Below are 14305 nucleotides of genomic sequence, written 5' to 3'. Positions count from 1 at the left end.
AAGAAGAAGATACAGCAGACAAATGGACTTCCTCATCCTGAGAACTGTGATTGATTTTACCTGAGCTAACAAGACAAACAGCATGTTTTATAATTATTGCTTCCATGCTTTGTATACCCTGTTCCTTAGAGTAAATCTTTTACTGCCCCTCACCCATTTACTTGCATGTATCACATTTTCAATAAAAAGGCACGATAATTCCTAACAGTTGTCACTCCTCAGAGAGCGATCTTTGAGGGGTGTCCGGCACACAGGACGTGCATGAGAAAGCATCCAGGCCTCTGCCTTCTGTTCACCTTCGCTGCCTCCGTCGAGATAACCCACCCACGCCGAGGCTGGTCCCCAGCAGTTAAACAAGGTAGAAACTTTATATTTTAAAGGCACATAATGGATACAGGATGATTAATGATGAATATTGTGCAGATTAATTGCCAGAGGGCAGGTGTCCTTGTTAGAATGAGAAAGGAGGGGAATGCACTCCCAACAGGAAGTAGTCATAGAGTCATCCCTTTTTCTCCACAGTGGGAGGTTTGGGGCATAAATACACATTTTTAAAGTGGTGTGTAGGGCCTAGGTTTGAATCACAGTTTGGTTTTTCTAAGCAGAGACCTGAACAACTGTTCTATTGATATATGTGGTCCGTTCATGTTATGCATTTAAACTTGTGCATTTTCCACTGTAAGAAACTTTAGTGACTTAAAGGAGATGTATTTAGAAATGTGTGTAATTTTCCGCCAAGATTTTTCCCCCCAAGATTTTAAAATAGACCATTAAATTGCTAGAACCTTGTATTATTAAAGGCCAATTTAATGAATATGTGGCCTTCTAAATTCAGCACTTATAAAAATTACTGATTTTAAGGTGGAGTCTTTTATTGAAGGCAAAGAAACTTATTTCCAATTGTTGTAATTCAGCGTGGATATTGCTGAACAAGAAACAAGTCAGTTTGACCTGTAGGTGTATTTTAAGCCATTTTACTAAATTTTTAAATTTAGCTTTCTTTTGCTTTGGGCAGACTGATAACAAAGTGAAAACATTGGTAGGGTTTTTTTTTTTTGTCACTCAAGCTTATTATTTATCTTTTATAGATTTTAAAAGAGATAAAAAATGTTTTAGAACCTTTTGCATATTAAAGGGCATTCCTAGATGAACTTAAATTGAGAGACTTCAATTTTAATTATGCTTTTTAAAGAGTGGTTTTGTTTATGTAGACTTTTGTTTAGAATAGCCATAGTAATTTCAAATTATGTTTCTAAGATTTCACTACTTTTGCAAATATTGTAGCTTTTAGGAAGTACTTTGATCTTTAGAATTAGGAATTCCATTTTTTACATAAATTTTGAGTCTCTTTGACCCAAGAGAAATCTAAGTGGAAAATAATTTATTATGGCTTTGGTTTTGAGCTCACCTTGAATAATTTAGTCAATGATTTTTTTCTAACTAAGCATGCCAAAAGGAAAAAGAAGGAAAAAAAAAATAAGATGTTCAACATAAAAATCTCATGCAAAATTTTTTTTTTAACCTGAAATATTGTTGCATCTGCCACAGTAATACCTACTTACTGCTAGTTTCTGTCCAATCCAGTTAGACAGCTGGATCCAATCCTGTTCATTACCACATCCAATCCAATCTGGACTCATTCCAATCTGTTGCAACTCTAAACCTATTTTTGACCAAAATTTGCTCATATAAAACTCAAAGAGCTCTAAACATAAGTCTGTGGAACTTAAATCTGAGAGAGAACTTACCCACAATCCCCAGTTGCAGTGAGAGAGCAATGGATGCCAATGAGTCCCATGGATACCTGGCTTGGCCACCCACTGCTCCTGTGGGGTCCCTGGAAGTTCTACTTCAGATACCACTTCAGACACCAAAATTATTAAAAGAAAAACAAACCAACCAATTTAGTAGAGTTTTAAGTGAGCAAATCTTAACATGATTTCAATTGGGTAATTGTCCCCAGACTTCCAAAAAACTCTGGCTAGTCTTGTGGTTGACTTGGTATTTAAGTTTCAGAAAAGGGAAAATGATGTCCAAAAATTAAAGTGAAGAAATGAGGTAGTGTGATTGGCTATAACTTAGCTACCAGCTCAGGAAAACATCCTAACATGTACAATTTCAGCTTATCCATAGGAATTCAAGTGTGGGAGTACAACGGCCATTTTAGGACAAAATAGTTTAACAACGGACTTATTTGGTATTTTCATATTCTTTGGAGAAATGTCTACTCAGAACCTTTGCACATATTTTAATTAATATTTACATTTATTTTTCTGAATTGTAGGAGTTCTCTCTATATTTCGGATACCAGTCTTTTACCAGGTATATAATTTGCAAATGTTTTCACTTATTTTGTACATTGTCTTTGCACTATGTTTCTTTTTCTATTTAATTTTTGCTAGAGGGTGTATGTACTCATGGGTAGGGAGGGGTTGGTGGAGGAGAAATCACCCCCCCACCCCCACCACCAGGGATGGTCACACTGTGGTCACTTCTCCATTTCTTCTTTCATGATTTTGAGCACACATGTACATGCACCCAGCATGTTTTTCAAGCCAGCATGTTTTTCAAGCCACTGGATATTAGATTGACTACACAGTCAACCATGTTGGATCCAGCTGTTTTAATACCATGCTACTGGATAGCCCTCTTTTTTTTTTTTTTTTTTTTTTGGTTGGGCACTCACCAGAGAGAAAGAAAAAGAGAAAGTGAGAAATCACCTGCCAGGGGGAATGGCCATGCCACAATCCCCTCTCCTCCAGTCTCCTCTCAGGACTTTGGGCACCCACACACATGTACCCAGTGTGTTTCTCAAGCTGCCTGGTCTGACACTTGAACCTTCTAGTCAGCCATATGGGAAACAGCACCTTAAACACCATGCCATCTACTGGCCCTCTGATGAGTTTTGAATATTCTTCCTTATTGATCTTTTGCTGAATGTGCATGCAAGTGATACCAGCCCCCGAGAAGTAAGACATAAGTTTTGTTTAGTCTTAAATATAATGTTTATCAGGTAAATTTAACAAATAAAATAAAAAGGTATGGCCTAGACTTCTCAGTAATTCACTTTATACGATAAGATGAGCTCATGCACTCTCTTTTTTTCCCTAGAAGAATAGAAAAACAATAATCTATAACTACCTTTTATATTTTAAGGAAATGTAGAAGTCGTTATAACTATAAAATTTGAATATTTAGTTGAAACTCTTCCACTTAGGAAATTTTGTGCCTAGGTGACTTTATAAATAATTTAAACCAAATATTTATGGAAGTCATAATGTCAATATTATACGAACTCTTGAAACTACACTTTTCTACACATTTTTTAGAGGCTCATAACCTTGATAACTTTGTAAAAAAAAAAAAAGAAAATTATACCCCAATATCTCTCATGATCAAAAAATGAAAAACAAAATCTAAATTAACTATTTAAAAACAGTAGTAACTTATCCAAAGAATAATACATCACATCTATTGGGCTTATTTCAATAATGTGAGGTTTAACATTTGAAAACTTATCAATATAACATGTCACATTAATTGAATAAAGAAACAAAACTGTGTGACTATTTCAATATGTATTGAGAAAATATTTGAAAAATTTTAATACCCATTCATAATAAAAGCTCATTATAGATGAAGAGGAAAACCTTTATTTATTTTTAAATTTTCAGATTAATTTTATATTTTACATATTGCCCCGATCATGTTACATACTATATAGATATATATTTTTTTTAAACAGGGAACTTTACATTTTTTTGTCTGTTACATGTTTCTTCCTTTGTACCTCACACCCAACCTCTACCATCCATTCACCTTCGTTACAGACTCTAGTACATACACTTAGCTCCTCTACTATATTATCTTTGGATCATTTTATTTTTGCCATAGAGTGCAGATATTTGGTACAAAATCAGTAGGGGATATACAGTATGTATCTTTTAAAGTCTGGCTTACTCTGCTCAACATTAAGTCTTTTGAATTCATCCACTTTGAATAAAACGATAGGGTCTTATTGTTTCTTATAGCTAGTAATATTCCATAGTATATATGTACCCAGTTTTTCAACCTGGCCATCAGGTTTTAGACACTTAGATTGGTTCCATGTTTTAATAATTGCGAATAATATTGCAATAAACATGGATGTGGAAGTGTCTTTCCACCTGAGTGTTTTCCTATTTTTTAGGCAAATATCAAGTACTGGGGTTACTAAGTCATATTGTATTTCTCTTTGTAGATTTTTGAGGAACCTCCGTGTTGTTTTCCACAGGGGATATACTTATTTATATCCTCACCAACAGTATAAGAGGATTCCATTTTTATCACAGACTTGCCAGCACTCGTTCTTTATTTTTTCTGATCCTAGCCATTCTAACTGAGGTCATGTGGTATCTCACTGTGGTTTTACTTTGCATTTCCCTTATTACAAAAGACTGAACTTTTTTTTTTTTTTTTGAGAGATTTTCACTGTAGGGCGCGTGCGCTCACCAGACAGACAGAGACATAGAGACAGAAAACGAGAAATCACCCCCCAGGGGGGATGGTCACGCCGCAATCCCTTCTCCTCCATTCTCCTCTCAGGATCTTGGGCACGCACGCACACGCGCCCGGTGTGAGTTTTAAGCCACCGGGTCCAGGACGTGAACCGCGGTCGACTACGTGGGAGTCCAGCGACATAGCCATTACGCTAACTGCTGGTTCCCAAGACTGAACATTTTTCAATATGCCTTTTGGCCATTTGTAAATCTTCCTTAGAGAGTTGTCTATTCAATTCATTTGTCCTTTTTCTTTAAAAAAAGAATTATTTTATTTAACATTATTTATTTATTTACTTAAAAAAAAAATTGACCGAGAGGGAAAGACTGAGAAATAAAGAGAGAGAAAGAAAGTGAGAAACTAAGCTGCCAGATCCATGACTCAAACCATGTTCCGTCATGTGGGACTCCAGTGCCCTTAGCCACCATGCCACTTGCCAGCCCCCCTTGGTGATTTTTTAAATTCAATTATTCATTTTTTAAAAATAGGTGAGCTGCTTGAGTTCTCTATATATTCTGTATATCAACTCCTTGTGTGAGATTTTGAGTGTTATATTTTTACTATAATTATTGTTTGCTTTGCTATGAGGAAGGTTTTTAGCTTGATGTAGTCTAGCTTATTTATTTTGGGAGTTATTTCCCATGTTTTAGGGGTCTTATTTAAGAAACCTTTGGCCTACTCCAATGTCTTCAAGAGTTTCTCATACATTTTCTACTAGTGGTTTTATAGTTTGAGGATTTACATTTAAATGTTTTATTGATTTTCAGGTGATTCTTATTAATAGTGAGAGATAGGGATCTAGTTTCATTTTGTTACAGATAGATATCCAGTTCTTCCAAGATCATTTGCTGAGAAGACTTTTTTTTCTCCACTACATTATCTTGTATGCTTTCTCAAAGATCAGTTGGTTGTATGATTTGGGGTTTATTTATGGCTTCTCTATTATGTTCCATTGGTGTTGGTGTCTATTCTTGTGCTATATCATGCTGTTTTGATTATCACCACTCTGTAATATATTTTGAAGTTGGAGAGTGAGCTATTTTCTATTTTATTCCTTTTGTATAGTATTGCCTTGGAGATAAAGATTTTTAATGATTCAACACAAATTATATAACTTTTTTTCTATTTCTGTGATGCTTGTCACCTGTAACTAGATTGGAATCACACTGAAAATCTTAGCATTTATCTACCTCTCTATGAATATATACATAAAATATATATTGAAGTATATAATAGATATTGAAAAAATATACAGTACACATCTGATGTGTATAAATATATATGTAGTAGAACTCAGAAGTGAAGCCCTCTGGACCATGGCTTTTCTTTGTTGGTAGACCATTTATTACTGATTCAATCTCATCACACATTATTGGTCTATTCAGGCTTTCTATTTCATCTTGATTCAGCCTAGGTAACTTGTACTTGTCCAGAAATTTGTCATCTTATCTAGGTTTTCTAGTTTGTTGGAATATAGTTGCCATAATCTTTTGTATGGGGGGAGGTAAAAAGGCAGCAGTATTTTATTTTGGTTCTTTTTCTAGGTGCCTAACATACTTAAGGCGACAGTTCAAGCTTACTAAGTGAAGGTAGTTACAATTTAATGTCAATCATCACAATTTCTTGCAACCTACATACACTGTATAATGCTTACATGGAATAAAACCAGCGTTACTTAATTGGTGTTTTACACACATACACACACAACTTCAAAACTGTTAAAGGCAGTTGTTCTAAATGTACTATAGTAACAAGTTAAAAATGCAGCTATACCACAGAACTACAGTAACATGAACAACACTATTTGTTACCTGGGAGAAAGTCACCTCACTCAAAAGCTAAGCCTGACTCAGTCATCCTAATCACAATGGCTTGTCAACATGTCAGGTTTCCAGTAGAGAACTATTCTAGGAAAGTCAATGAACTTCTGAAAGTTTCACATCCATCAAACCAAGATAAGGCTACAACTACCTTGAAATCTGACAAGATATCAAATGGAAGAACAAGATTCCCAACCATAATGTAAGCTAGAAAGGTCCTCATGCAGCATATGCTTGCTGGTGCTGGAAAAGCTTCATGTGCATAATACAGAAGTGCTGAAGGAGGGCTGCAGGAGTAAGTTACGTCCACCATGCCAGGCCTTAAATCTCAGGAATGGTGTGGTCCATCAGGCTTTTCATGATGCTTAAGGTCATCCGTTTCATATATTCAAAGATAAAATCAGGCATGATTGTAATGGTTCCAGATGTTGACAATATATCTGTAATTTGAGTCCTTCAATCCAATAACATCCTGTCAGTTGATTTCATAGATGTATTCTGTGAGAAGATCATTTCTGACTGCAGACGTATCTTTCATAAATGGATGCTATTTTTCCATTTTTAGAGATAAAGCCAACATGTCCAGTATTCTTCTTTTTTTTTTTTTTTGGAGAGGTTTTCGCTACAAGGCGTGTGTGCTCGCCAGACAGACAGAGAGAGACATAGAGACAGAAAGCGAGAAATCACCCCCCAGGGGGGATGGCCATGCCGCAATCCCTTCTCCTCCATTCTCCTCTCGGGATCTTAGGCACGCATGCACACGCGCCCGGCGTGAGCTTTAAGCCACCGGATCCAGGACGTGAACTGCGGTCGACTATGTGGGAGTCCAGCGACATAGCCATTACTCTAACTGCTGGTTCCCTGTCCAGTATTATTCTTATGCATGATGATTGTGCGATCAAAGGGTCTGTCATGAATTGTCATGGAAATCTTCTCTCAAAAAACCTGTTTGAGTACCTTGTGAGCTTTATCAGAGCTCCAGCCAGCATAATTCTCACTGTTGATCTGGAGTACTTTGTCCTCAAATCTCAGACCAATCAGTGAGGCTGGAGAATTAGCCTGTACTAGTTGAACAAAGATATCATTATCTATTGATTTTAGTCTGAGCCCAATTTTTCCATCTCGACCCTTACACAAAATGACCTCATGAATCTCTCGCTTAATTTCTGCTCTGCAAATTCCAGCATCATTACCAATTATAGGAGCCACCATATAGCTCATACTGTAAAGTCTTGCTACCAACACATGCACTGGGGCTCCAGGAACCATGGCCATATTTGCATGTATCTCTTCTTCATTCAAACTAATTTCAACTTCTTCATTTAAACTTCATTTAAACTTCTTCATTTAAACTTATTGAGAGAGCTTGGGGTACAGTTTGGGATAGAGATTTCCATCTTGAGAGATGGAAGCATAAGATTCTGATAAAAATTACTGGGTTGGCAGGGTTTGTAGAGAAAGCAGTTTGAGCCTGAATTACTTTATCTATCTTCAAGTCCTCTAGAGATGGATAGAGAGAAATTTTTGCAGGATTTTTCTTCACTGCAAGGACCCCCTGCTGCCACCTCTTCTAGTCACTAGCTCCAGCTTCCGAGACTGGAGGGAAGTAGAGTGGCACAAATCCGAGGACCGCCTACCTTGCATTTCTTATATATATCAGTGGTAATAATATCAGCTTCTTTACTGAGTTTACATAACTGTTTCTTTTTTTGTGTTTTTCTTGGTTAGTCTAGCTAGTGGTTTGTTCAATTTGTTTATGCTCTCAAGCAACCAGCTTTTTGTTTCAGTGATTTTTTTTTTTTTGGTATTGTTCTTTTATTCTCTTTCATTTATTTTAGCTCTATTCTTTACTATCTCTTTTTTTCTTTTTATTGTTGCTTTCTCAGTTTCTTGAGATTTTTTTTTTGCCACTTTTTAATTTTATTTTTTGTGAGCACTAATTGCTATGAACTTCCCTCTTCTAACTGCTTTTGCTGTGCCCCAAAGGCTTTGGAGAGTGGTGTGTTCATTACAACTGGTTTCAATGAATCTTTTGATTTGAGTATTAATTTCTTCAGTTGTTTGAAAGTTGTTAGTAGCAGGCTGTTTGGTTTCCATGTTTTTGTGTATTTTTGAGGACTCTTTCTGTGGTTGATTTTAAGTTTAATTTGATTATGGTCAGAGAAGTTGGTGGGTATGCAGTAGTTTCTATACTTTTAAATTTGTACAGGCTTATTCTGTGGCTTATTATATGGTAAATTTTTGCACATATCCCATGTGGAGATGAGAAAAAAGCGTATTTTGTAGTTGCTGGGTGAATTGTTTTATGTATGTCTGCCAGGTCCATTTGGCTTGTGGTATCAATTAGCTCCTGTGTTTCTTTGTTTATTTTTATGTATTTATTTTTTAGATTAATTTATTTTAATTGTGTGTGCATTAGTTTGTCACCTTCTTAATGGGTAGCAAGGTGTCTATCCCAGCTGAAAACCCTCTAAGCTATATTCTGAAAAACTCAGAAAAGTACAGCCATGAACATATTAAAGGGAAAAAAATTGTACTATGCTATATTGCTTGGTCACAATACCAATTAGATTCTGTGAAAGAAGTGGCCTTTAGATTACATTACACTAATTCCATTTGGTCTCTTCTGCTAAAGGCAGGAAAAGCTGAATGAGATCTCATGTGTTCGATCTTTTATAAATTTATATCTAGATAACCATGAAAGTTTTAACTGTTTTTTTAGCTAGTTTGTTTTTCTGTGCATTGTTATTGTAATAGAACTCTCGCTTTCGCCAGAGAGAGAGAAGGAAAGTGAGAAATCACACTCCCCCCAGTAGGAATGGCCGCACTGCAAATCCTTCTTTGTTCTCCTCTTGGGAATTTGGGCATGCATGCACACCTGTCTACCATGATTTTTAAGCTTTCAAATCTGATACATGAACTACAAAATCAGTCATAGGGGACCCATCTGTCTTACCTTCCAAGCTACCTGCTGGCTCATAGCATATTCTTAAAATGAGTAGCAAGGTTTGCTTCTTCTCCGAGAGAACACCAACTGGCCGATGATGCCGGTGCAGCGGCAGGGCATGGAGGCCCTGGGGGTCCTGGGATAAGAGGCCACTGCGGCTTCTCTGGAGGGTTCGGCAGCCGCCCCCGTGGGCGGGCCGGGGCAGGGCTGTGGCCGGGGCCACAGCCACCGAGCTCGCAGAGGCAAGGCCAAGGACAGAGAATGGATCCCGGTCACCAAACTGGACCGCCTGATCAAAGACATCTAGATCAAATCCCTGGAGATCTATCTCTTCTCCCTGCCCATCAAGGTAGCCATTTAGCAGGGGCCAGCAGGTGGCATGGTGATTAAGGCGGCTGGACTCCCACAAGGCTGACTGAGGTTCGAATCCCGGACCTGGCAGCTTGCTTTCTCTCTCACTGTCTCTCTCTGGTCAAATTCAAAAAAATAAATTAAAATATAACAAAAACAAACAAACAAACAAACAAAACCAAACAAAAAAAAAATGAGTAACAAGGTTTAAAAAGCAGATCCTACTGGGCCATCTGGTGGTGTGATGGTTAGGGTAACTAGATCCCAAATGGATGACTGTTTGGTTTGAATCCTGGACCCAGTGACTTAAAAAAACCCCTTGGAGGGTGCTTTCTCACCTTTTCTTTCTCTTTCTAGGAAGTACATGTGCTTTATAGCCAAAAAAAAAAAAAAAAGAGAGAGAGAGAGAGAGAGAGTGAGAGATCGAGAGACCTTACCTGCCCCAAATCTTGATTTAGAGAATGCTCTGCTTCTCCAATCCCACTAGAGAGGGCAGGTAGGTGGAATCTTCCTTTTTTTCCCCCCTCTCTTTCTTTTTTGGAGAGTTTTTTTTTTGCTATAGGGCACGTGCGCTCGCCAGACAGACAGGGAGAGACAGAGAGACAGAAAGCGAGAAATCACCCCCCCCCAGGGGGGATGGCCATGCTGCAACCCCTTTTCCTCCATTCTCTTCTCAGGATCTTGGGCACACACGCACACGCGCCCAGCGTGAGTCTAAGCCACCGGGTCTGGGACTCAAACCACAGTTGACTACGTGGGAGTCCAGCGACATAGCCATTATGCTAACTGCTGGTCCCGGTAGGTGGAATCTTCTGAAGAAAGAGTCAGGTGGGGCTGTGTCTCCACCTCTGCCTTATAAGGCTGTCCCTGAAGAAGGCCCACTGGTGCCAGTGACCTTCTCATATTTACCTCTTCCAAGAACAAAGGTTGCTTATGCTAGGAATTCCTGTAGATGGGTTTCACCCTCCCATACCTGGTAGGAGACAGATTTCAGTAGGGCAGCCACCCACTTCCAAGTAGTGCAATTTATCTTGAGATAAGTAGTTATCAGTTTGGCCAAGGATGGTCAACCTGCCAGATTATTATGGGTATATGCCACTTTCCGTATTTCCCATTTGTACAATTAGAAGCTTACTGAGATGACCCTAAGCATATGACTAATCTCTTTGAATCTATTTTTAACACACACCATCCTGCCTGGTGTGTATAAATATCGAAAAGATCCAGGTCTTTAAAGAATTCTTTGTCTTAGGGCCAGCAGGTGGCCTGGTGGTTGAGGCGCTGGTCTTTCACATGGCCACATGCAGTTCAAGTCCTGGACCTGGTGGCTTGCTTTCTCACTCTCCCTATCTCTGTGTCTCTCTGTGTCTCTCTAGCAACTGCATGTGCTCTATAGAAAATTAAATATTAATAATAATAAATAAAATTTGATTAAATAATTCTTAGAATAAGAAAAAAATTCTTTATCTTGAGTTCTTTACCCAGAGTAGACCTGATAATAACATCTTGCTCTGGGCTTTCCTTGACACTGCCTGGTACCAAGAAAAGAGTACCATCCATTAAAGATGCCATCATAGAAACTTTTTTGGAAAGTCCCCCACTCCAGAGTCCCACCCCAGATCCTCACATTCCTGGCTTGTGTTTAAAAGCCCAGCTTACCCCCAAATTGTGGAAATGATACCTTAAGAGTTTGGGGCTGTACCTCTCTCCTGGTTGATACCTCCTATAATAAAGCCTTCCTCTAAGCACCTTTCAGTGTCTCAGAAATTGGCCTACTGTGTGATCAACAATCAGGCTCAGTTCATACAGTGTTCTGACACAGGGTGATCTGAATCAGACATGGTATATCATCATTCACTGAAAGCACATAAGGACCACATGTCTTTTCATAGCTTAGTACTTACCCTGGGATGGTGTGATGAAAGACAAGTCAAATATCCTATATATACACACTGCGAGATTTTATCATAGATGAAGAACAAGGAAAAGTGATTTTTCACTGTTTATAAAAGGAAAGAAGGTGGCTGTCCTCCCACTCCCCTTAAACGGTCTCCTAAATCTTAAAGGAGCTGAGTCCTTACTCTAGCACTTCGATATATAAATACAATCTCTCAGAGGCTAAGCACTCCCCTCTCCAAACCTGACCATCTGGGCCCCACAGATAAAGTTCAGTTTCCAAGACTGGACTTCATCCTTTTGGAATACAAATACCCAGTGAGCTAGTCCTCTGGTACTTCGGGGCTTAACCTAGGGCTAAGATTCAATGTATCCATTTGATCCTTTGGGATCAGAGTATTAATTGGAAAAATGGCACCAGATGGAATTCCCATGGTGTGTGAGGAGTGGAAAGGAGGAAAAATGGCATTTCTGACTTATATTTTTTAGTTCGCTGTAGGGTACATGTGCTTGCTGGAGAAAAAGAAAAAGGAAAGGAGAAAGAGAGAAAAAGTGAGAAATCTGCCCCAGGGTAGATGGTCACACTGTAACCCCTTCTCCATTCTCTTCTTAGGATTTTGAGCATACTTATGCATACACCTGGCATGTTTTTCAAACTGCCAGGTCTGGGACTCAAACTGCACACTAAGCCTTATAAGATCTAGCCACAAGCATGCTACCAGCAGGCATAAGCATTGTTTTCCTGCTTTCTTTTCTTTCTTTCTTTCTTTCTTTTTTTTTTTTTAAGAATTATTTATTTTAATTTAATTTTGTTATTATTTTTAAATTTTGCTATATGCCACACTAGCTCACCAGGAAGAGACAGAGAGTGAGAGAGGGAAAGTGAGAAAGCAAGCTACCAGGTCCCAGACTTGAGTGCAACTGGCCATGTGGGAGCCAGCATTTTAGCCACCATACGACCTACTGACCCCAGCGCACACATTTCTTATCTTTATATGGTATACTGGTTTGGGATTGGCATCCAGAATATTTAAACATTTCCATGTTATAGGAAGCTATTGTGTTTTATTTTTAATTATTTTAAATTTTATTTATTATTATTATTTTAAATTTTGCCCAGAGAGAGACAGAGAGAGAAAGTGAGAAAGCAAGTCATCAGTCCGGAACTGAAAAGATGGTTAGCCAGGTAGGAGTCCAGCACCTTAATCACCATGCCACCTGGGCCCCAAGGCTATTGGTTTTTATAGGAACACTAATAAACCTGATGTGGCTTTATTTTATTTCTTAATAATTAACTGAGTCTACTTTGTACTTAATTATTTACTGTTGTTAAGAAACTGCTTGCCATCCAGTGCAGGAATAGCTCACTGTGGTGAACCACTGGGTGTTACACACATGAGAACATATTGCAATGTTTGTTTTTTTTTTAAGGAACTATTGTTTCTTGGACGCCGGTGGGGGAGGCCAGAATATTTAAACATTTCCATGTTATAGGAAGCTATTGTGTTTTATTTTTAATTATTTTTAATTTTATTTATTATTATTATTTTAAATTTTGCCCAGAGAGAGACAGAGAGAGAAAGTGAGAAAGCAAGTCATCAGTCCGGAACTGAAAAGATGGTTAGCCAGGTAGGAGTCCAGCACCTTAATCACCATGCCACCTGGGCCCCAAGGCTATTGGTTTTTATAGGAACACTAATAAACCTGATGTGGCTTTATTTTATTTCTTAATAATTAACTGAGTCTACTTTGTACTTAATTATTTACTGTTGTTAAGAAACTGCTTGCCATCCAGTGCAGGAATAGCTCACTGTGGTGAACCACTGGGTGTTACACACATGAGAACATATTGCAATGTTTGTTTTTTTTTTAAGGAACTATTGTTTCTTGGACGCCGGTGGGGGAGGAGCCATCTGAGGGGAACGTGGGTTGAATGTTGCAACTAAATGGTGTGGAGCCCCATTTGGTACAGGAGTTTGGATCGGCCTGAGTTTTGATTCAGCTGAAGTTACAGCAGACGGGTATTGCCCAGCTTGCAGAGAGAAGGGAAAATTAAAAACCTTAAAGACTTACTGAATTAGTTTTGAAGAATCTATCTTTTTGTGTGAGGATCTGCAGTGCATCTTTCCTTTGGGCTTTAAATCACTTCATAACTTAATTTCTCCTGATTCAGAAGATTGTCACAGTCCAAGTAAGCCTCAAAAAAGAAAGATCTTGGAAACCAGCTGTGAAGATTTACTTCTTTTAGCAAATTCTAAAAAGACTAGAAATCATACTGTTACTGATGGTGAGCAGATTTTGGACAGCAAACAAAATGGGAAAGTATATGATGAAAACTCATCAAACTTACCTGACAGTAATAGTCAGCAGAATCCTGTTAGGACAGATGATTCCTCGGAGCAGGATGGGATTTTGGAAACTGATGTTGACTTGCCTACTGAAAAAGACCCTGCTACAGTTGATGTCTCTGGAACTTGGGAAACTTCCTCTCATTTTTTTTTTTTTTAAGAATTTTATTTAACGTTACTCATTTATGTATGTATGTATGTATGTATGTATGTACATATGTATTTAAATTTGACTAGAGAGGGGCAGAATGAGAGAGAGAGAGAGGGGAGAGAAAAGAGAGAGAGATGAGAAAGCAAGCCACCAGGTCCGGGACTCAAATGTGGGAGTCCAGCACCTTTAACCACCATGCCGCCCGCCAGCCCTTGTTTGTTTGTTTTTTTTTAAAGAATTATTTTACATTTAT

At 38.2% G+C, this 14305-nt stretch overlaps 1 protein-coding gene and 1 pseudogene across 1 annotated transcript in view; one reads left to right on the top strand and one right to left on the bottom strand.

Annotated features, from left to right (window-relative positions):
* Nucleotides 1-6680: 6680 nt before the first annotated feature.
* LOC102489672 (syntenin-1-like) lies at nt 6681-10560 on the bottom strand (annotated as a pseudogene).
* A 181-nt stretch (nt 10561-10741) lies between these two features.
* The window catches only part of LOC102489270 (SUMO-specific isopeptidase USPL1-like), a 9624-nt gene continuing 6060 nt past the window's right edge, over nt 10742-14305 (top strand). The window contains 2 exon segments of the mRNA XM_014585808.1: nt 10742-10745; nt 13526-14023. Coding sequence (XP_014441294.1) covers nt 10742-10745; nt 13526-14023 — 502 coding nt within the window.

This window comes from Tupaia chinensis, unplaced genomic scaffold, assembly GCF_000334495.1.
Source record: "Tupaia chinensis unplaced genomic scaffold, TupChi_1.0 Scaffold000014_1, whole genome shotgun sequence".
Taxonomy (NCBI): Eukaryota; Metazoa; Chordata; class Mammalia; order Scandentia; family Tupaiidae; genus Tupaia; species Tupaia belangeri.
This window is presented reverse-complemented; position numbering and strand designations above follow the sequence as displayed.